Raw genomic sequence first — 22761 nt, forward strand, 5'->3', positions numbered from 1 at the left:
TTGTGAGAAATACTTTCAGCTGAAAATGCAAACACACTGATCCTGATCCCTGTACAGTCTTACCTTGGTTCCCGAATTTAATCCATTCTGGGAGTCCATTCGACTCCCGGAACCATTCGAGAACCAAGGCGCGGCTTCCGATTGACGGCAGGAGCTTCCTGCACTCAGTCAGAAGCTGTGTCGGATATTCGACTTCCGAAATGTTCAAGTTGCAAGGGGACTGTATTATATACACTACAGTTGGGTTGAAACAGCACTCTTTACACTTACCTGATTTGCACATAATAATTTATAATAATTATTATTTATTACTTATACCCCTCCCATCTGACTGGGTTACCCCAGCCACTCTGGGCAGGTTCCAACAAAATATTAAAATACATTAAAAGCTTCCCTAAACAGGGCTGCCTTCAGATGTCTTCTAAAAGTCTGGTAGTTATTTTTCTCTTTGACATCTGGTGGGAGGGCGTTCCACAGGGCGGGTGCCACTACCAAGAAGTTCCAATGCCTGGTTCCCTGTAACTTGGCTTCTCGCAGCAAGGGAACCGCCAGAAGGCCCCCGTAGCTGGACTTCAGTCTCCGGGCAGAACGATGTGGGTGGAGACGCTCCTTCAGGTATACTGGACCGAGGCAGTTTAGGGCTTTAAAGGTCAGCACCAACACTTTGAATTGTGCTCGGAAACGTACTGGGAGCCAATGTAGGTCTTTCAAGATCGGTGTTATGTGGTGCCAAGGGTGGAGAAATTCAGACCTGGGGGGCCAATTGCACATTTGGTTTGTGGTCCTCATAATGCACCCCACCCCCTTCCATGGCTCTACTTTGCACCTTAGCAGCCGGGATGTGCCTTTAAACTCCTGACAATGCCTCCTCCTTGCCTGGATAGAGGGCAGTGTTGTGTGTGCATTTGTGTCTCAGATATATCCTCCTGTATAAGGCAAAACTGTTCAAACTATGGCACTACATCTTTTTTGCTTTAAAAAGAAAGCATTGAAAGAACAGTTGCTTTTAAAATTTATTGCTTTATTTTTCACAACATAACACAAAGAAAAGAACTTCCCCTCTCTCCAGCCAGTGTGGTAGAGTAGTTAAGAACGGTAGTCTCATAATCTGGTGAACCGGGTTCGCATCTCCACTCCTCCAAGTGCAGCTGCTGGGCTAGTCACACTTCTCTGAAGTCTCTCAGCCTCAGTCACCTCACAGAGTGTTTGTTGTGGGGGAGGAAGGGAAAGGAGAATGTTAGCCGCTTTGAGACTCCTTACGGTAGTAATAAAGCGGGATATCAAATCCAAACTCCTCCTCTTCTTCTTCCTAACATAGTAAAATTGCCCTTCATTTTTCTCAGTACTTCCCATGAAGAATATTTCTTTCACACCCATAACGTATATTTGGTGCACACTTAAAGAACACTGTCCCTCCCAAAAGATTCATGGGAGCCGTTGCATGGGAGGTATTCTTTGACAGTTAGTTAGTCTGGCTGCTGCGTGCCGCTGTTCACTGTTCCTGTGTTTCTGTGAGGAGAATACAGGACACTGCAAAAGACATCGTTTGTAATGAGTGTGCAATAAGCCAGAGAGAGAGAGAGAGATCCATCCCTATAATGTAAACAGGGAGACTTCTGTCCAGGAGATTTCTGTATAAAGAACTCTTTGCTGAGGTGGAAGTGGGGACTAAGTGAGGTTGGAGTGGAACCATGTTATCGTGAACATGAGAAGGTAAAATATGCTCTCCATTTCAATATTTATTAAATTTTATTTATCCAGTTACGCAGAAGAGTTATTAGACTTTTTATTTTGCTGTGAGCTACCTCATACATTGCAAGAAATGGATCCTGAGACCAATGATCCCGCTCCTTAAAATACAATCTGAAAAAAATTGATGAAGCAGTAAAGAGTATTGAGGACAATACAATAGTCCCGCCTCTGTTTACATGTCTAGCTTGTACTCCTCCCCAGAGTTGCCTCGACTTCCGGCTTCACCAGCAGAGATAAAATCGGGCTTTGCAAAGGAGGGAGGGAAGGAGGCGGGGAGCGGCGCTGCATCGTGGAGAGGCGGAAGAGGCGGCTGCTTCCTAATTAAGGCCCTTAATTAAACGGGGTCAATCCCTGCCTCCCACGCAGGGGCTCCCATTCCCGCCGCTGCTGCCGACGCCGTTGCCCTCAAGATTTCGGGTGAGTGCAAAGCCAATGGTGGGGAAGGAGGGAAGGGGCTTTGGGAGGGGGTCCAGGATGAGAAGCCCCGGGACGGGGAGAGGCAGCCCTGCACAAGCTCCGGGCGGAGAGAAGAGAAAGGAGGAAATGGAGCTCGTCTTTTAAAAGGGGGCCTTGAAGGCGGTGGGGGGGAGAGAGAAGCTTCCTCCTGTATGGATCTGGTGCAACGGGAGTTGCATTGAAAGAGGCGGGAAAGGGGGAGGGGTGGGCATTGCCAGCCAGGATCACCTTAATAATAGTATTAATTTTAATATCTGTACCTGGTTCCGTGTGCTGTTCTGGTTTGCCAGAAGCGGGTTTGTTATGCTGGCCACATGACCTGGAAGCTATACGCCGGCTCCCTCGGCCAATAACGCGAGATGAGCGCCGCCACCCCAAAGTCGGTCATGACTGGACCTAATGGTCAGGGGTCCCTTTACCTTTACTCCCACCGCATGAAAGGCAGAGGTCTTGTTCATTCACAATCCCAGTAAACCATGTGTGTATCTGAAGTGAACCAAGCACTGCAGCTCCTTCCACTCTCACTGTGCTGCTGCAATAAAAGGCAGCAGAGGAGGAAAAGGATGGGTTTGAAGGCTCTTTCCAGCTCTCTCCTCTGAGCAACAAGAGCAAAGTGTGTTTGCAGGGCAGGAGGAGAGAGAAGGAGTCAGCGAGGGTGGAGGGAGCAGTGGGCAGTTCCATCGCGTCTCCCAGGGGATCCTGATGCAAGCAAGGGACTTCCTTCTCCGTGCAAGGGCCACCAGTGTATTCAGAGCAGTCCTTTGCAGATTAACTCTTAAGTTCCATGTAATGAAAACACACACACACACACACACACATACATATTCCCCTCACACATATACCCCTGACCATTAGGTCCAGTCGTGACCGACTCTGGGGTTGCAGCACTCATCTTGCTCTATTGGCCAAGGGAGCCAGCGTACAGCTTCCTGGTCATGTGGCCAGCATGACAAAGCCTCTTCTGGAGAACCAGAGCAGCACACGGAAACGCCGATTACCTTCCCACTGGAGCTGTTCCTATTTATCTACTTGCACTTTGACGTCTTTTCGATCTGCTAGGTTGGCAGGAGCTGGGGCCAAACAATGGGAGCTCACCCCATTGCAGGAATTCGAACTGCCAAGCTTCTGATCACTGTGGTTTAACCCACAGCGCCACCCGCTTCCCCATACATATACATACACACATACAATTTTTTAATTAGTTTTCAGTTACAATAATCCAATAAAAGCCTCATTGTCACAACACCAAATTATAATACAAATTATAATACAATTAATAATGCCAATTGTTCAGATGCAAATGATACAATTTTGTTGGTCCCCAATTGATAGCTGGATGATTTACTTTAATTCTGCATTCCAAAAATCTTACTACGTACAGTGGTACCTCACAAGACAAATTTAATTAGTTCCGCAGGTCAATACGTTTTACGAAAAATTCGTCTTGCGAGGCACAGTTTCCCATAGGAATGTATTGAAACTTAATGTGTTCCTATGGTCTCCGGGGGACTAGCAATCCATTCCAGAGCAAGAGCCAAGTAGCAAGGCAAACTGAGTGAAACCTGTTCCCCCATCCCTGGGGGGGGGATTTGCAATGGTGATTACGTTGAATCATCCTTGTTTTTTATTTGATAATGATCTCCCGCTGTCCTAGGAGTTGCCTCCATTAAGGCAGACCGGGAACCAGAAGCCCCATGGGCAGGAGAATCCCTGCAGGGGCTCTGAAACTCCCTTTTCTTCCTCCCTCCCTCCCTCCCTCCCTCCCTCCCAGGAAGCTGCCACTTGCTCTGGCTTCTGGGTTCCTCAGGAAGCTGAGCATACAAACCTAGCTGAGACTGAACCTGCAAAACTAGCCAGGATGGAAGGAGGACGATGGACGGTTGACCTCGTCAGGCGGTCTCCCGCATCCCTCCCCACAACCTCTGAGCATTCCCTTCCAGGACCATGGGAGAAATCTGGTGAGTTCTAGGGGAGAGGAGATGGGGACAGGGATGGATGGATGGATGGATGGATGGTGGCGGGAGAAAGAGGAGACAAAAGGCAGGGAGTTCTTGACAGGAAGACTGAAGGGGTGAAGCCTTCTCCAAAGTAGCTCTTTGTTTTTGGAATCCCTTTCATAAAGTAGTGGAGCAGATTTTTTTCCTGTTTCATTCCACTGTGTGGAATGAAAAAGTGGGTCAGAACCTCCGGCCTAAAAATATTAATATTCTAAGCTGTCAACTAAACTCCTATTTGAGTTTTTAAATGTATAACTACCGTAAGTCTGTTTTCTGTTGTAATTCCTTTTTGTCTTGCTCTTTCAGTTTTTTTACCAAAAACTTACCGGTAGTCTTATTCTTATTTATTTTAAAGCCTGAATTCCTGTATCTTTTCTAACACCTTCGGTAGAGTATTTTTGGGATCCTCCACTATAATTACAAGGTCAACTGCAAAAGCTTTTAATTGTTGTGTTTTATTTCCTACTGTTATTTAATTAATTTCTTTCCTCTAATCTCTCTCTCCAGGGCCTCTAGTACCAAATTAAATAATAATGGTGATAGGGGGGACATCATTGTCCTGTCCCTTTCATTATTTTACACTTTTCATTTATAACCTTATTAACAATCAGCATGGCCTGTTGCTCAGAATAAATGGCATCAATTCCTCTCCCAAATGCTCCCCCAAAATTCATTTTATTCTATAAAAGCCCATGAGACATTATCAAAATCCTTTTCAGCATCTATAAACATTGAGGACACATTATCTCATTTCTTACTTCCAAATATTAAATAATATCAATTATATTCCTTATGTTATCCTTCATCTGACATCCTGAGAGAAGCTGGACTGATTGTGATGAATTATTTCTGCTAAAACACCTTTCATTCTATTGCCCAAAGTGTTCGCAATACTTTAAATGGAGTATTTTCTGACCTCTAAGTCCAAGAATTATTGAGTTGTGGTCCCAAAGCGTTCTTGGTTGTATTTCTCCTTTTTTAATTTATTGGCCTCCATCCTACAGGAGACAGTGATGGCCAGCAACTTGGATAGCTTGAGAAAAGGAATTTAACTGATAGCTATGCTTTGCCCTCATGGTCCAGGGCAATAATGCTTCTTAATACTAGTTTCTGGAAAGCACAGGAAGGCAGAGGGTTCTTGTGCTCCAATTCTGCTTGCTGGTTTCCCACATGCACCTGGTTGGCCCCTGTGAGAACAGGATGCTGGACTAGGTGGGCCTTTGCCCAATCCAGCAGGCTCTTCTTATGTTCCAATATATTGCAATATTTTTACAGTTACATGTGGCATAATAACACTTAGGTTTTACTTATTACTCAGATGAGAGACTTCTACTCGAGCCTGAGATCATTTCCTCACTTGAAAAAGAAAAATACAGATATGTGTCTAATAAGCCAATTCCACAATAGATCTGTATTATAAAATGGTGTTGCCATATTGTGTGAATGGAGTCATCTTATGTTCCTCTTGCCACTGCTTTCCTGTCTCATCTGCTTTCCTAAAAAAATAGAACATAAGAGAGAACAATGGACAAGGATACAGTGTTAAATAGGAGAAGGTGCAGATTGGGATTGACGTGTGTTCAGTTCCATTTTTGTCTTTCCTGAGAATCTAACAGGTTTCTGCCCCCCCCCCTCCCAAACAGATCAGAATTCTATGGAGCCACCTGTGAATTCATTGGGAAGAACAAAGAAACAGTTTAAATGCAGGGAATGTGGAAAGAGCTTCAGTAGAAGTGGATACCTTAGAAGACATCAACGAACTCACACAGGGGAGAAACCATTTGAATGTATTGAATGTGGAAAGAGCTTCAGTCAAAATGGATACCTTAGAAGACATCAACGAACTCACATGGGGGAGAAACCATTTGAATGTATTGAATGTGGAAAGAGCTTCAGTCAAAGTGGAGACCTTAGAACACACCAACGAACTCACACGGGGGAGAAACCATTTAAATGTATTGAATGTGGTAAGAGCTTCAGTGAAAGTGGAACACTTAGAAAACATCAACGAACTCACACAGGGGAGAAACCATTTAAATGTATTGAATGTGGTAAGAGCTTCAGTCAAAGTGGAGACCTTAGAACACACCAACGAACTCACACAGGGGAGAAACAAATTAAATGTATTGAATGTAGAAAGAGCTTCAGTAAGAATGTAGCCCTTAGAAGACATCAACGAACTCACACAGGGGAGAAACCATTTGAATTTATTGAATGTGGAAAGAGCTTCAGTCAAAGTGGAGAACTTAGAACACACCAAGAACCTCACATGGGGGAGAAACCATTTGAATGTATTGAATGTGGAAAGAGCTTCAGTCAAAGTGGAGAACTTAGAACACATCAACAACCTCACATGGGGGAGAAACCATTTGAATGTATTGAATGTGGAAAGAGCTTCAGTCAAAGTGCAGCACTTAAAACACACCAACGAACCCACACGGGGGAGAAGCCATTTAAATGTATTGAATGTGGTAAGAGCTTCAGTCAAAGTGCAGCACTTAGAATACATCAACGAACTCACACAGGGGAGACACCATTTAAATGTATTGAATGTGGTAAGAGCTTCAGTGAAAGTGGAGCACTTAGAAGACATCAACGAACTCACACAGGGGATAAACCATTTAAATGTATTGAATGTGGTAAGAGCTTCAGTCAAAGTGGAGACCTTAGAACACACCAACGAACCCACACGGGGGAGAAGCCGTTTAAATGTATTGAATGTGGTAAGAGCTTCAGTCAAAGTGGAGACCTTAGAACACACCAACGAACCCACACGGGGGAGAAGCCATTTAAATGTATTGAATGTGGTAAGAGCTTCAGTCGAAGTGCAGCACTTAGAATACATCAACGAACTCACACAGGGGAGAAACCATTTAAATGTATTGAATGTGGAAAGAGCTACGGTCAAAGTGGAGCACTTAGAATACATCAACGAACTCACACAGGGGAGAAACCATTTGAATGTATTGAATGTGGAAAGAGCTTCAGTAAAAATGGAGCCCTTAGAAGACATCAACGAACTCACACAGGGGAGAAACCATTTGAATTTATTGAATGTGGAAAGAGCTTCAGTCAAAGTGGAGAACTTAGAACACACCAACGACCTCACATGGGGGAGAAACCATTTGAATGTATTGAATGTGGAAAGAGCTTCAGTCAAAGTGGGAAACTTAGAAGACATCAACGAACTCACACGGGGGAGAAACCATTTAAATGTATTGAATGTGGTAAGAGCTACAGTCATAGTGGAGCACTTAGAATACATCAACGGACTCACACAGGGGAGAAACCATTTGAATGTATTGAATGTGGAAAGAGCTACAGTCATAGTGGAGCACTTAGAATACATCAACGGACTCACACAGGGGAGAAACCATTTGAATGTATTGAATGTGGAAAGAGCTACAGTCATAGTAGAGCACTTAGAATACATCAACGAACTCACACAGGGGAGAAACCATTTAAATGTATTGAATGTGGAAAGAGCTACAGTCATAGTGGAGCACTTAGAATACATCAACGGACTCACACAGGGGAGAAACCATTTGAATGTATTGAATGTGGAAAGAGCTTCAGTCAAAATGGATACCTTAGAATACATCAACGAATTCACACGGGGGAGAAACCATTTAAATGTATGGAGTGTGGAAAGAGCTTCAGTCAAAATGGACACCTTAGAAAACATCAGCTAACACACACGATGAAAACTACAGATGTATTGAATGTAGAAAGGTCTTCAGAGGGAATGGAGACCTTAATATTCATTAGCAAATTCACCCAGGGGGGAAACAACAACAATAATAATAATAATAACAACAACAACAACAACAATAATAATTTATTTATTCCCCAGCCACTCTGAGCGGGTTCCAACAGAAAAATAAAACAGAGTATGTATGGAGTGTTCCACTCAGGGTTCACTGCTTACATCAAGAAACTCATAAAGGGGAAAATCAGTTGTAAATGCATGGAGTGTGTGAGTTGTCCTAGTGTTTTGTACGTAAATTTGTATGCACATAGATATGTATTAAAGTAATGAATGTCACCTATACTAAATGTACAAAATAAGTGTCAACTTGTTGCTATATAAATAGGAAGAGAGTGTGAATCTGGAATGTTCAAGGTGTGTGTTGGATCTGTTGAGTTTTGAGGTCATCCCTTCTCTGCCAAAATGATGGGCTGCCTTTGTCTTCTAGATCAGCATTCCAGGCGCTCATAACTTGAACTTTGTATAATCCATTTAAGACCTTTTTATTGATAGCATTTTCCAGCTGAATGAAAAGGTCTTTGTGTTATATGTTCATTTAGCATTCCTTTTAAAACTCATCTCCTATTTTCTTTGCTCTTGTGTACCTGTTTTGAGCTGTTTTTATTAAATATTTTCTGCATTGGCTTTTGACCTGTGGAAGGTGGCCAGTAAGGGTGTTTTTTGTGTTTCTTAGTTCACAGAAATGTTTTAGAGGAATGGGTGAAAGAATTAGGGCTAGGGACTGAGGAGTGGGAGACATATTTGTTGTGAATGCGGGAGATGGAGAGGGAGACAAGAGAAGCTCAGTTATTTGGTCAGGGCTGTGGCTAACGGCCTTGGTCCAGGTTTTCTGGGAATTGTAGTCTTGGGATGTCCAATTGTAGTTGGCCGAGGAGGCTCAGAAACCTCTGAGAGGTTCCTCCCAGAACTACAGTTCCCAGAGTTTGTGGGACGTGAAGATGGCTGTCAAGTCTCTGGACAGAGGTCGGCAACCTAAGGCCCGTGGGCCGGTTCCGGCCTAAATGGGTTCTGGATCTGGCCCATGGAAGGTCCAGAAATCACCACATGGTTCTGATTCATATCGTTTGGGCTGCGCCATTTTTTTCTCTCTGCCTTACGGCGGCACCTCCTCCCTCTCTCCTGCCTTCTGCCTTCTCCCCTGCCATGCAGAGGAAGGGGGCTAGCATTTGATTGGTTCCAGCTGCATTGTTTCACTCTGATTGGTTGCAGCTTTCTTTCCTCCTCCCTCCCTCCTCGTAGAGACAAGAGGAAGGGGCCTGGGCTTTGTTCGTTCCAGCGTGATGGCTTGACGGGGGCCATTTAAGGCAGCCCTCTCTGGCCCTCCCCTGGCTCACTGTTCATGAATATAAAAAAACCCTCAAAATGTGACAAATGTTTGTGGGGCCTCCACCTGTTGTTGCTGCTGAGGGGGGCCCTGGATCTCTGCTCCAAATGTCTGCCTTGATGGTAGCAGGATGGGAGAAGTCAAGTGCCCAGAATGAAAAAGGAAAAGTATTTTCTGCATCTTTCTTGAATGAAATGGGTATGTCTGAAACCTGAAGTGCCTGTAACCCGAGGTACCACTGTATAGAGTAAGGTTAAAATTTATGATTTTAGGAACTGCTAAAGATGATTAAAAATGAAATTCAGAAAGGGGGGACTTGAAATGTTAAGGAATATATTGAAAAGAATAGATTTTATATGTAATATGTTTGTAGTGTTGGTTTTGTTTTTTGTATTGTTCTGTATTGGTTTTTTTATTTTGTAGTGTATTTTAATGCGTAATGTGTTTCTGTTGTTATAACATGAATAAAAAAAATTGGGGGAAAATGAACATTGTTTGCAATCTGCTACTTTAGCATGTTCATCTAATTGTAAGCCTGTTGAAGACTGTTCTGCAGTAAAGCTTTGTAAATTATTCTTGTGATGGAGAGAACTCATTTCCACACAAGGTCCAGATCAGGAATTCCAATGAACAACTTTAACAAGTACTTGAAGAACTAAACCACGATGTAGCCGTGCTCTTTTCCATCCCTTTCCAGGAATTGCAACAATCTGTTCCTCCAAATGGGTCTGCCTTCATTGCAGTCAACTGAAGGCAATCAACTATGCCCTGGCGGCCCCGATCTTTCTCACTGCCAATGAAAACGAATGAATAGAAGGAGAACCTATGCATGTGGCACCGATACTAAGACTTTGAATATGCACTCTGTAAAATAATGAAAGTTTATTTCCCCCTTCTCCCCCTCACTCTCTATCCCCACTTCTCAACTCCCCAACCTTATACTGTATGCAACATTATAGTCTGCCTGTGTGTGAATTTTGATGATATCCAAAGTAACAGAGTAGCTTATAGCTAAGAAGCTAAATAGCTGTTCTAGGTGATAGTTCCTTTTTACAGACTACAATGTCCAGACTCTTGGTATTCAAAAAAACTTTACTTTCATAAACATACCGTGTTTCTCCAAAAATAAGACACCGTCTTATATTTATTTTAACTCAAAAAAACCCACGGTGGCTTATTTTCAGGGGATGTCTTTTTTATATTAAGTATGGTACAGTTTAACCTACAAGGTTAAACTGCCTATCACTATGACTTATTTTCGGGGTACGTCTTATTTTCGGAGAAACACGGTATAACTGAGAATAATATATTTACAATCTCATGCTTATGAGGTTTTTCCATATTAACATTTAGTGATCTTTCTCTGTTTCACTTCAGACATAAAAATAATAATAATAATTTATTATTTATACCCCACCCATCTGGCTGGGTCTCCCCTGCCACTCTGGGTGGCTTCCAACAAAATATTAAAATACATGAGAGGCTTCCCTAAACAGGGCTGCCTTCAGATGTCTTCTAAAAGTCTGGTAGTTATTTTTCTCTTTGACATCTGGTGGGAGGGTGTTCCACGGGGTGGGTGCCACTACCAAGAAGTTCCAATGCCTGGTTCCCTGTAACTTGGATTCTCGCAGCAAGGGAACCGCCAGAAGGCCCCCGTAGCTGGACTTCAGTCTCCGGGCAGAATGATGGGGGTGGAGACGCTCCTTCAGGTATACAGGACCAAGGCAGTTTAGGGCTTTAAAGGTCAGCACCAACACTTTGAATTGTGCTCGGAAACGTACTGGGAGCCAATGTAGATTTTTCAAGACCGGTGTTATGTGGTGCCAAGGGTGGAGAAATTCAGACCTGGGGCGCAATTGCACATGTGGTTTGTGGTCCTCATAATGCACCCCACCCCCTTCCATGGCTCTGCTTCGCACCTTTGCCAGCCGGGATGTGTCTTTAAACTCCTGACAATGCCTCCTCCTTGCCTGGATAGAGGGCAGTGTTGTGTGTGCATTTGTGTCTCAGATATATATTCCTATACAAGGCAAAACTGTTCAAACTATGGCACTACACCTTTATTTGCTTTAAAAAGAAAGCATTGAAAGCACGGTTGCTTTTAAAATTGATCGCTTTATTTTTCACAACATAACACAAAGAAAAGAACTTCCCCTCTCTCCAGCCAGTGTGGTGTAGTAGTTAAATACGGTAGTCTCATAATCTGGTGAACCGGGTTCGCATCTCCACTCCTTCAAGTGCAGCTGCTGGGCTAGTCACACTTCTCTGAAGTCTCTCAGCCTCAGTCACCTCACAGAGTGTTTGTTGTGGGGGAGGAAGGGAAAGGAGAATGTTAGCCGCTTTGAGACTCCGTAGGGTAGTAATAAAGCGGGATATCAAATCCAAACTCCTCCTCTTCTTCTTCCTTACATATTATAATTGCCCTTCATTTTTCTCAGTACTTCCCATGAAGAATATTTATTTCACACCCATAACGTATATTCGGTGCACACTTAAAGGACTTGGTCCCTCCCAAAAGATTCATGGGAGCCGTTGCATGGGAGGTATTCTTTGACAGTTAGTTAGTTAGTCTGACTGTCTGCTGCATAGTTACAGGTAGGTAGCCGTGTTGGTCTGAGTCGAAGCAAAATAAAAAAATTTCTTCAGTAGCACCTTAAAGACCAACTAAGTTTTTATTTTGGTATGAGCTTTCGTGTGCATGCATACATATCTGACGAAGTGTGCATGCACATGAAAGCTCATACCAAAATAAAAACTTAGTTGGTCTTTAAGGTGCTACTGAAGGATTTATTTTGTCTGCTGCATGTCACTGTTCACTTTTCCTGTGTTTCTGTGGTGTGTTTCTGTGAGGAGAATACAGGACCCTGCCAAAGACATCGTGTGTAATGAGCATAGCTGCCAAGTTCTCCCTTTTTTTAAGGGAAATTCCTTTATGCTGAATAGGCTTCCTCGGGAGAAAAGGGGAAACTTGGCAGCTATGGTAATGAGTGTGCAATAAGCCAGAGAGAGAAAGAGTGATCCCTCCCTATAATGTAAACAGGGAGACTTCTGTCCAGGAGATTTCTGTATAAAGAACTCTTTGCTGAGGTTGAAGTGGGGACTAAGTGAGGTTGGAGTGGAACCATGTTTGCATGAACATGAGAAGGTTACAGGTAGGTAGCCGTGTTGGTCTGCGTCGAAGCAAAATAAAAAAAATTCTTCAGTGGCACCTTAAAGACCAACTAAGTTTTTATTTTGGTATGAGCTTTCGTGTGCATGCACACTGAAGAAGAAGTGTGCATGCACACGGAAGCTCATACCAAAATAAAAACTTAGTTGGTCTTTAAGGTGCCACTGAAGGATTTTTTTTATGAGAATTTTTATAAGGTGCCACTGAAGGAATTTTTTAATGAGAAGGTTAAATATGCTCTCCATTTCAATATTTATTAAATTTTATTTATCCATTTACGCAGAGTTATTAGACTTTTTATTTTGCTGTGAGCTACCTCATACATTGCAAGAAATGGATCCTGAGACCAATGATCCCGCTCCTTACAATACAATCTGGAAAAAATTGATGAAGCAGTAAAGAGTATTGAGGACAATACAATAGTCCCGCCTCTGTTTTCATGTCTAGCTTGAAGTCCTCCCCAGAGTTGCCTCGACTTCCGGCTTCACCAGCAGAGATAAAATCGGGCTTTGCAAAGAAGGGAGGCGGAAGAGGCGGCTGCTTCTTATTTAAGGCCCCTAATTAAACTGGGTCACTCCCTGCCTCCCACGCAAGGGCTCCCATTTCCGCCCCCGTTGCCCAGGGTCGCTGCTGCCGCCGTTGCCCTCAAGATTTCGGGTGAGTGCAAAGCCAGTGGCGGGGAAGGAGGTAAGGGGCTTTGCGAGGGGGTCCAGGGTGAGAAGAGAAAGGAAGAAAGGGGGCTGTTTTTGTGTGTGTGGAGGCTTTGAAGGCAGAGTGGGGGTGGGTTGCGCTGGGGAAAGAAAGGAGAAGCTTCCTTCTAGCGGGATCTGGTGCAAAGGGAGTTGCGTTGAAGGAGGCGTGAGAGGGGTGGGCATGGCTGGCCAGGATCGGCTTAATAATAGTATTAATTTTAATTTTAGTATCTGTACCCTGGCAGAAGACCCCTCGGAGGAGGACCTCAGTGCCCCGCCTTCCTTCCTTATCTTTAGGCACCAGGCGAAATCATTCCTCTTCCAGGCGTTTGGCTTCACAACTGCATGGGTGGGTGGGTGGGTGTGCCGTTTTTATTTCTTACTCTGGAATGCATCTCTGTGTTTTTCTATTGTAAGCTTCCAAGTGATATGCGGAGGAAGGGCAGTACAGAAATGTAAAGAATAGGAGGAAAAATAGGAATCGCTGTTGCGTTCAAGGGATCCTGATCCCTGTACAGTCTTACCTTGGTTCTCGAATTTAATCCATTCCGGGAGTCCATTCGACTCCCGGAACAGTTTGAGAACCAAGGCGCAGCTTCCGATTGACTGCATAAGAAATGGATCCTGAGACCAATGATCCCGCTCCTTAAAATACAATCTGGAAAAAAATTGATGAAGCAGTAAAGAGTATTGAGGACAATACAATAGTCCCGCCTCTGTTTACATGTCTAGCTTGTACTCCTCCCCAGTGTTGCCTCGACTTCCGGCTTCACCAGCAGAGATAAAATCGGGCTTTGCAAAGGAGGGAGGGAATGAGGCGGGGAGCGGCGCTGCATCGTGGAGAGGCGGAAGAGGCGGCTGCTTCTTATTTAAGGCCCCTAATTAAACGGGGTCACTCCCTACCTCCCACGCAAGGGCTCCCATTCCCGGCCCCGTTGCCCAGGGTCGCTGCTGCTGCTGTTGCCCTCAAGATTTCGGGTGAGTGCAAAGCCAATGGTGGGGAAGGAGCTTTGGGAGGGGGTCCAGGATGAGAAGCCCCGGGACGGGGAGAGGCAGCCCTGCACAAGCTCCGGGCGGGGAGAAGAGAAAGGAGGAAAGGGAGCTCGTCTTTTAAAAGGGGGCCTTGAAGGCGGTGGGGGGGGGGAGAGAAGCTTCCTCCTGCATGGATCTGGTGCAAAGGGAGTTGCATTGAAAGAGGCGGGAAAGGGGGAGGGGTGGGCATTGCCAGCCAGGATCGCCTTAATAGTATTAATTTTAATATCTGTACCTGGTTCCGTGTGCGGCTCTGGTTCGCCAGAAGCGGCTTTGTCATGCTGGCCACATGACCTGGAAGCTATATGCCGGCTCCCTCGGCCAATAACGCGAGATGAGCGCCACCACCCCAAAGTCGGTCATGACTGGACCTAATGGTCAGGGGGTCCCTTTACCTTTACTCCCACCACATGAAAGGCAGGGGTCTTGTTCATTCACAATCCCAGTAAACCATGTGTGTATCTGAAGTGAACCAGGTGCTGCAGCTCCTTCCCCTCTCACTGTGCTGCTGCAATAAAAGGCAGCAGAGGAGGAAAAGGATGGGTTTGAAGGCTCTTTCCAGCTCTCTCCTCTGAGCAACAAGAGCAAAGTGTGTTTGCAGGGCAGGAGGAGAGAGAAGGAGGCAGCGAGGGCAGAGGAGCAGTGGGTGGATCCACCTCCTCCCCCAGGGGATCCGGATGCAAGCAAGGAGCTTCCTTCTTCTCCATGCAAGGGCCACCCATGTACAGTATTCAGAGCAGTCCTTGCAGATTGACTGTTAAGTTCCATGACAACTTAACACACACACACACACACACTTTTTTAAAAAAAATTCATTTACAATAATCCAATAAAAGCCTCATTGTCACAACACCAAATTATAATACAATTAATAATGCCAATTGCTCAGATGCCAAATCATACAATTTTTTGGTCCCCACGTGTCAGGGGATCTCTGTATAGGGAGCCTCCACCTCTGCTCCTGAGCAGCACGTTGCCCAGTGAGAGCGGCAGCAGCGGGTCGGGAGAGGAGATGGAGGACACCGACGCTGGGGTGGAGGAAGGGCTCAGCGAGGCTAGAGAGCCCCTTACCCAACCTGACCAGCCGGTGGAGGAGGCAAGACAGCCACTTCTGGCGCCCGAAGTGAGGCGTGTCCCAAAATGTTGGGTTGGGGGTGGCGTTTCGGGGTGCCCAAGCTTTTATGCTGGTGTCGGAGCAGGAGGAGCCCATTGCCGGATTCTGGGAGTGACTAGACGCTCATGTTTTCAGCCTTTTCTGCACTGTAAATATGATGCACAATAAAACTGTTAAAGACAGCATGGACTGAGGCATTGTTACTCTAGAGTAGCCGCAACAACACCCTGACACCACGTGAATTGATAGCTGGATTATTTACTTTAACTCTGCATTCCAAAATCTTACTAATTCCAATTACACACAAGTCACAATAACAAACCCTTATACAGCATCTGCAATTTTAACGACTTCTGTTCATGTTAACAAATAATTTACAGTTCTAGGGGTGAAGCAGTCAAACTCTCTCTTCTTGTTCTAGTGTGTGGCTGTTATTGTGTCCATAATGTTTCTTCCTGTGCTTGTACTGTATTATGTCTATCTTTTGTTAGTTGTTGCTGTTCTCCATCATGCCTTGGGCAGAGCAAGTATTCCATTGCTGTTTCATCAGTTCTCCATTGCACCATTCCAAGCTTCATTATTTTGCACCTCAAGCAGCAGCTGCAGAAATCATACTATCAAAATAAGTATTCACCATTTTCTCTCAGCCTGGCGAGGACAGGAGAGCTAGCTATTAGTAATGAACCTTCTTTGGCAAGCTTCCAGCCCACTGTTACTTCTCCGTTCAGCCGATAAGAAGTTACAGATCCAATTAAACTAAATTTGAAGTCTTTAGCATTATTCTGTTCAGCCTGAGGATGAGAAAAAGTAGGGAAGAGTTTATCTCATAAACCTTTGGAAAATAAAGCTTCTCCCCCCATTTTTTCTTTACACACACAGTTCCATTTGATGTTATATTCCATATCCGCAATCCATTTTTCACCGTCATCGCCTATACATCTATGATGGAATGGTGTCGTTTTTCCAAATTAAAACCTTAACGAGCTTGCAACTGTTTGATTATGTAGTTCATGATCTCACCTTTTCCTCTCTCACCTTTTCCAGCAGGCCTCTGTAGATTAGTCCAAATTAAAATCTAATGAAGTCTTATTCTTATTTAGTTTAAAGCCTGAACTCCTGTATCTTTTCTAACACCTTTGGTAGAGTATTTTTGGGATCCTCCACTATAATTACCAGGTCAACTGCAAAAGCTTTTAATTTTTATGTTTTATTTCCTATTGTTATTTAATTAATTTCCTTCCTCTGATATCTCTCTCCAGGACCTCTAATACCAAATTAAATCATAATGGTGATAGGGGAACATCATTGTTCTGTCCCTTTCATTATTTTACACTTTTCTTTTATAACCTGTTGCTCAGAATAAATGGCTTCAATTCGTCTCCCAAATGCTCCCCCAAAATTCATTTTATTCTATAAAATCCCATGAGACAATATCAAAATCCTTTTCAGCATCTATAAACATTGAGGACACATTATCTCATTTCTTACTTCCAAATATTCAATAATATCAATTATATTCCTTATGTTATCCTTCATCAGACATCCTGAGAGAAGCTGGACTGATTGTGATGAATTATTTCTGCTAAAACAGAAATTTCTCCTTTTTTAATTTTTGGGCTTACATCCTACAGGAGAAAGTAATGGCCAACAACTTGGTTAGCTTGAAAAAGAGGATTAAATTGATGCCTGTGCTCTGCCTTCGCGGTCCTAGGCAATAATGTTACTTAATACTAGTTTCTGGAAAGCACAGGAAGGCAGGGGCCTCTTGTGTTCAAATCTGCTTTCCTAAAAATTTGGAACATAGAGAGGACAGTGGAGAAGGAGATGCTGTTAAAATAAGAGACGGTACAGATTGGGATTGACGTGTGTTCAGTTCCTTTCTCTCTTTTTAAAAAATCTAACAGGATTCTGTTCCCTCCCCCCCAAACAGGTCAGAATACTATGGAGCCACCTGTGCATTCATTGGGAAGAACAAAGAAACAGTGTAAATGCATGGAATGTGGTATGAGCTTCAGTGGAAGTGGAGCACTTAGAATACACCAACAAACTCACACGGGGGAGAAACCATTTGAATGTATGGAGTGCGGTAGGAGCTTCAGGCAAAATGTACACCTTAGAATACACCAACGAACTCACACGGGGGAGAAACCATTTGAATGTATTGAATGTGGAAAGAGCTACAGTCAAAGAGGAGCACTTAGAATACATCAACGAATTCACACGGGGGAGAAACCATTTGAATGTAAGCAGTGTGGAAAGAGCTTCAGGCAAAAAGGAGCACTTAGAATACATCAACGAATTCACACAGGGGAGAAACCATTTGAATGTATGCAGTGTGGAAAGAGCTTCCGTGATAATGGACACCTTAGAAAACACCAACAAACTCACACAGGGGAGAAACCATATGAATGTATGGAGTGTGGTATGAGCTTCAGTGATAATGGAAATCTTAGACGACATCAACGAACACACACAGGGGAGAAACCATTTAAATGTATTGAATGTGGTAAGAGCTTCAGTGGAAGTGGAGACCTTAGAAAACATCAACGAACTCACACGAGGGAGAAACCATTTGAATGTATGCAGTGTGGAAAGAGCTTCAGGGAAAGTAGAACACTTAGAATACACCAACGAACTCACACGGGAGAGAGACCATTTAAATGTATGGAGTGCGGTAAGAGCTTCAGGCAAACTGCAGCACTTAGAAGTCATAAACAAACTCACACAGGGGAGAAACCATTTGAATGTATGCAGTGTGGAAAGAGCTTCCGTGATAATGGACACCTTAGAATACACCAACGAACTCATACAGGGGAAAAACCATATGAATGTATGGAGTGCGGTAAGAGCTTCAGGCAAAGTGGATACCTTAGAACACATCAACGAACTCACACAGGGAAGAAACCATTTAAATGCATTGAATGTGGAAAAAGCTTCAGTCAAAATGGACACCTTAGAATACATCTACGAATTCACACAGGGGAGAAACCATTTCAATGTATTGAATGTGGAAAGAGCTACAGTCAAAGTTCAGCACTTAGAGTACATCAACGAACTCACATGGGGGAGAAACCATTTAAATGTATTGAATGTGGAAAGAGCTTCCTTCAAAGTGGATCACTTAGAATACATCAACGAACTCACATGGGGGAGAAACCATTTAAATGTATTAAATGTGGAAAGAGCTTCATTCAAAGTGCAGCACTTAGAAGACATCAACGAACTCACACAGGGGAGAAACCATTTAAATGTATTGAATGTGGAAAGAGCTTCAGTGATAGTGGGAAACTTAGAAGACACCAACAAACTCACACAGGGGAGAAACCATTTAAATGTATTGAATGTGATAAGAGGTTCAGTCAAAGTGGAGACCTTAGAACACACCAACGAACCCACACGGGGGAGAAGCCATTTAAATGTATTGAATGTGGTAAGAGCTTCAGTCGAAGTGCAGCACTTAGGAGACACCAACAAACTCACATTGAGAAACCATTTAAATGTGAAGATGGCTGTCAAGTCACTGGACATAGATCGGCAAACTAAGGCCCGTGGGCTGGTTCCGGCCAGAATGGCTTCTGGATCCGGCCTGCGGACAGTCCAGAAATCGCCACATGGTTCTGATACATATCGTTTGTCCTCCCCCGCTGTGCAGAGGAAGGGGGCTAGCCTTTGATTGGTTCCTGCAGCATTTTTCCCTCTGATTCGTTGCAGCTTTCTTTCCTCCCTCCCTCCCTCCCTCCTCGTAGAGCCAAGAGGAAGGGGCCTGGGCTTTGTTTGTGCCAGCGTAATTAGCTCGATGGCTGCAATTTAAGAAAGCCCCTCTCCAGCCCTCCCCCAGGTCGCTGTTCCTTCTGCCTCCGCCGCAGCAAGTGGTTCCGTTCTGAGTCACCCTCCCAGGATTCTGGGGTATGGGAAGCCTTGTTTCCCTGTTTTTAACTCCGCTACCAAATGTGTCTCCCCATCCAAGACAGGGAATGGAGAACACGCGTCCTCCTACAGAAGGAACCGCTCGCTGCAGAAGAACGCGTGTTCTCCACTTTTCCATCTTGATGGTGGAGATGTGTTTCGTAGCGGAGTTAAAAACAGGGAAACAAGGCTTCACACACCCCAGAACCTCTGTCCTGCGGCAAGATTTGAGGGACAGTGATACAGCCGTCTATAAGGTTGCTAGCCCCTGTCTCTGGGTATGCAAAAAAGAATTTGGAAGTGTTTGTTTTCATTCTTGGGGGTCATGCTGTTTGGCAACCCTCTCTTTTTCAAGAGCTAACTTCAGGGTTATGAGAGGCCAAGAAAAAGCCTTTCGTTAAAAAAATTCTAAATGTGAGAAATGTTTGTGGGGCCTCCACCTGTTGCTGCTGCTGAGGGGGGCCCTGGATCTCTGCCTTGCTGGTAGCAGGACGGGAGAAGTCAAGTGCCCAAAATCAAAAAGGGAAAGTATTTTCTGCATCTTTCTTGAATGAAATGGGTATGTCTGAAACTTCAGACATTTTTTAAAATAGAATAAAATGCTTGTTCTGCTTCCAAAGAAACCCTTTCAAATGCATTTTTATTCTTTGTTCATATTTTAAGAGCTGTGCTCCTGTGCAATGTAATAATACTGCAATGCAATGTCAGAATAACAAAATAATGCAACATCTCACGAGAGCCTTGTTTTTAAAATATACAACCAACTAAAAACTCCTAGAACACTAGGAGGCAGCCTAGTGATGCAAACAGAAAAAGAAAGTGACAACCTGCTTATAAGTGTCATTGTTACTTGGAAGGGAACAAACATTATAATGCTTAATGTGCATATAATGCTGTGTTTGTATGCATTGTAACTAAAATGCTGTAAAGGCAAGTTTCTCTTAGGCAAGAGGTTCCACTCTGACAAAAGAATCAGAGGAGGCTGGTAACTTTCCCAATAACTCATCGCTGGAAACAGAAGCTGCAAAGCTCTCACAGAAGGAAGCTTAAACTTGAGAAGTCAGTGGGTGCTTGCTGGAGATGGCTAGGAGAAGCAGCAGCAGTTGCAAATAAGTTATGCAGTGATGGAGAAGCTTAGGATCTCTCTCTGGGACCAGAGAGAGGAAAGTTCACTGGATTACATATACTGAAACAGAAGTCACCAGACCCTTATGTATAGTCAGGGGGTGGGGAGGGGTATTACTCAGAAGGGTGGTGAGAATGGGTAATTGGCTGATAGGAGTGGAAAACCTGTTGATGACTGTTAACAACTGTTAATGACTTCAATTGTTCTTGTAGGACAAAGCAAGGGGTGAGAAGCTTTCTTTAGCACCTAAAGTCTCTCAGGTGCTACTGGAAGGATTTTTTAAAATTTTGTTTTGATCATGTTGGAAGATTGGGAGAAGATGTGGAAAAAGGGAATAAAATTTACAGCATGTGATATATTGAGAGAAAATATGATGAAGATGATGTATAGATTGTATTTAACACCTGGTAAGTTAGCTAAATTTATCAAACATATGATAATAAATGTGGGGAATACAAGGACAAAGAATGAACCTTTTACCACATGTGGTGGACTTGCAATTGGACATTGGGAAGAAGACTTCTGGGAAAAGATTCATAACGAATTGAAAAAAGTGTTGAAAAACACATTTATTAAGAAACCAGAAGCCTTTTTACTTGGAATAGTTGGGAAAGAAATCCCCCCCCCCAAAATGTTACATTCTTTTTGTATGCCACAGCACCTGCAATTTGATTATTAGCCAAGACTTGAAAGAAACAAGAGTTTCCAACTATAGAGGAATGGGAAATGAAGATGATGGACTTTATGGAATTTTCCGAACTGACTGGAAAACTACGTGACCAGAAAGAAGAGACAGTGGAAGAAGTTTGGAAGAAATTTAAATTATATTTGAAAAAATATTGTAATATTTGATATTTTGGAATATTTTGGGAAGTTGATATAGGCTGTCGGTTTAGAAGTAGGAATTAGAATTTAGTGAAAGAAGGTTTTAAGAATAAAAAAATTTCTTCCAGTAGCACCTTAGAGACCAATTAAGTTTGTCATTGGTATTGAGCTTTCGTGTGCATGCCCACTTCTTCAGATACACTGAAACAGAAGTCACCAGACCCTTATATATAGTGAGAGGGTGGGGAGGGGTATTACTCAGAAGGGTGGTGGGAATGGGTAATTGGCTGTGGTTTTAAGAAGTTTGGATAAGGATATAATACAGTAGTACCTCGGGTTAAGAACATAATTCGTTCTGGAGGTCTGTTCTTAACCTGAAACTCTTCTTAACCTGAGGTACCACTTTAGCTAATGGGGGCCTCCCGTTGCCGCCGCGCCGCCGCCACACGATTTTTGTTCTCATCCTGAAGCAAAGTTCTTAACCTGAGGTACTATTTCTGGGTTAGCGGAGTCTGTAACCTGAAGCGTCTGTAACCTGAGGTACCACTGTATAGAGTAAGGTTAAAATTTATGATTTTAGGAACTGCTAAAGAACTGCCTTTTTTTCCTTTCAAAAAACAAAACAACCCAAACATGGCAGCTGGTCTAGTCAAGCAGGAAAATATAAGGTTCATTTGTGAAGTTACCTGTTTCGCTCTGAGCTTTGTTTACATCTGTCCTTTTTAGCAAACAAATCCACGTAATTGTTGGTGGCTGTTATTTTCTTGTCAAATAGAACTAATTAAAAGTTTTTACTGTTAAAAAAGTTGTGAGAAATACTTTCAGCTGAAAATGCAAACACGCTGATCCTGATCCCTGTACAGTCTTACCTTGGTTTCCAAATTTAATCCATTCTGGGAGTCCATTCGACTCCTGGAACCATTCGAGAACCAAGGTGCGGCTTCCAATTGACTGCAGGAGCTTCCTGCACTCAGTCAGAAGCTGTGTCAGATATTCAGCTTCCGAAATGTTCAAGTTGCCAGGGGACTGTAGTATATAACCATATAACCTGATTTGCACATAATAATTTATAATAATAAATTATTATTTATACCCTGCCCATCTGACTGGGTTACCCCAGCCACTTTGGGCAGGTTCCAACAAAATATTAAAATACATTAAAAGCTTCCCTAAACAGGGCTGCCTTCAGATGTATTCTAAAAGTCTGGTAGTTATTTTTCTCTTTGACATCTGGTGGGAGGGTGCCACTACCAAGAATGTCCTCTGCCTGGTTCCCTGTCACTTGGGTTCTCACGGCAAGAGAACCGCCAGAAGGCCCTCGGCACTGGACTTCAGTCTCCGGGCAGAACGATGGGGGTGGAGACGCTCCTTCAGGTATACTGGACCGAGGCAGTTTAGGGCTTTAAAGGTCAGCACCAACACTTTGAATTGTGCTCGGAAACGTGTTGTTGTTGTTTAGTCGTTTAGTCGTGTCCGACTCTTCGTGACCCCATGGACCATAGCACGCCAGGCACTCCTGTCTTGCACTGCCTCCCGCAGTTTGGTCAAACTCATGTTCGTAGCTTCGAGAACACTGTCCAACCATCTTGTCCTCTGTCG

At 43.7% G+C, this 22761-nt stretch overlaps 1 protein-coding gene across 2 annotated transcripts; it reads left to right on the top strand.

Moving 5' to 3' along the window:
- Positions 1 to 1818: 1818 nt before the first annotated feature.
- LOC132591151 (oocyte zinc finger protein XlCOF6-like) lies at positions 1819 to 21967 on the top strand. Of its 2 annotated transcripts, XM_060270295.1 has the most exons (4): positions 1826 to 2169; positions 3980 to 4166; positions 5849 to 7888; positions 17344 to 21967. In XM_060270295.1, the coding sequence occupies exons 2-4, from the start codon at positions 4067 to 4069 to the stop codon at positions 18846 to 18848; spliced, it is 3645 nt and encodes a 1214-aa protein (XP_060126278.1). In that variant the 5' UTR covers positions 1826 to 2169; positions 3980 to 4066; the 3' UTR covers positions 18849 to 21967. The 2 variants fall into 2 exon arrangements, with proteins under 2 accessions (XP_060126271.1, XP_060126278.1); XM_060270288.1 differs by lacking the exon at positions 17344 to 21967 and having other exon boundaries at positions 1819 to 2169; positions 3984 to 4166; positions 5849 to 9787.
- Positions 21968 to 22761: the final 794 nt, after the last annotated feature.

Source organism: Zootoca vivipara, chromosome 2 (assembly GCF_963506605.1).
Source record: "Zootoca vivipara chromosome 2, rZooViv1.1, whole genome shotgun sequence".
Classification (NCBI taxonomy): domain Eukaryota; kingdom Metazoa; phylum Chordata; class Lepidosauria; order Squamata; family Lacertidae; genus Zootoca; species Zootoca vivipara.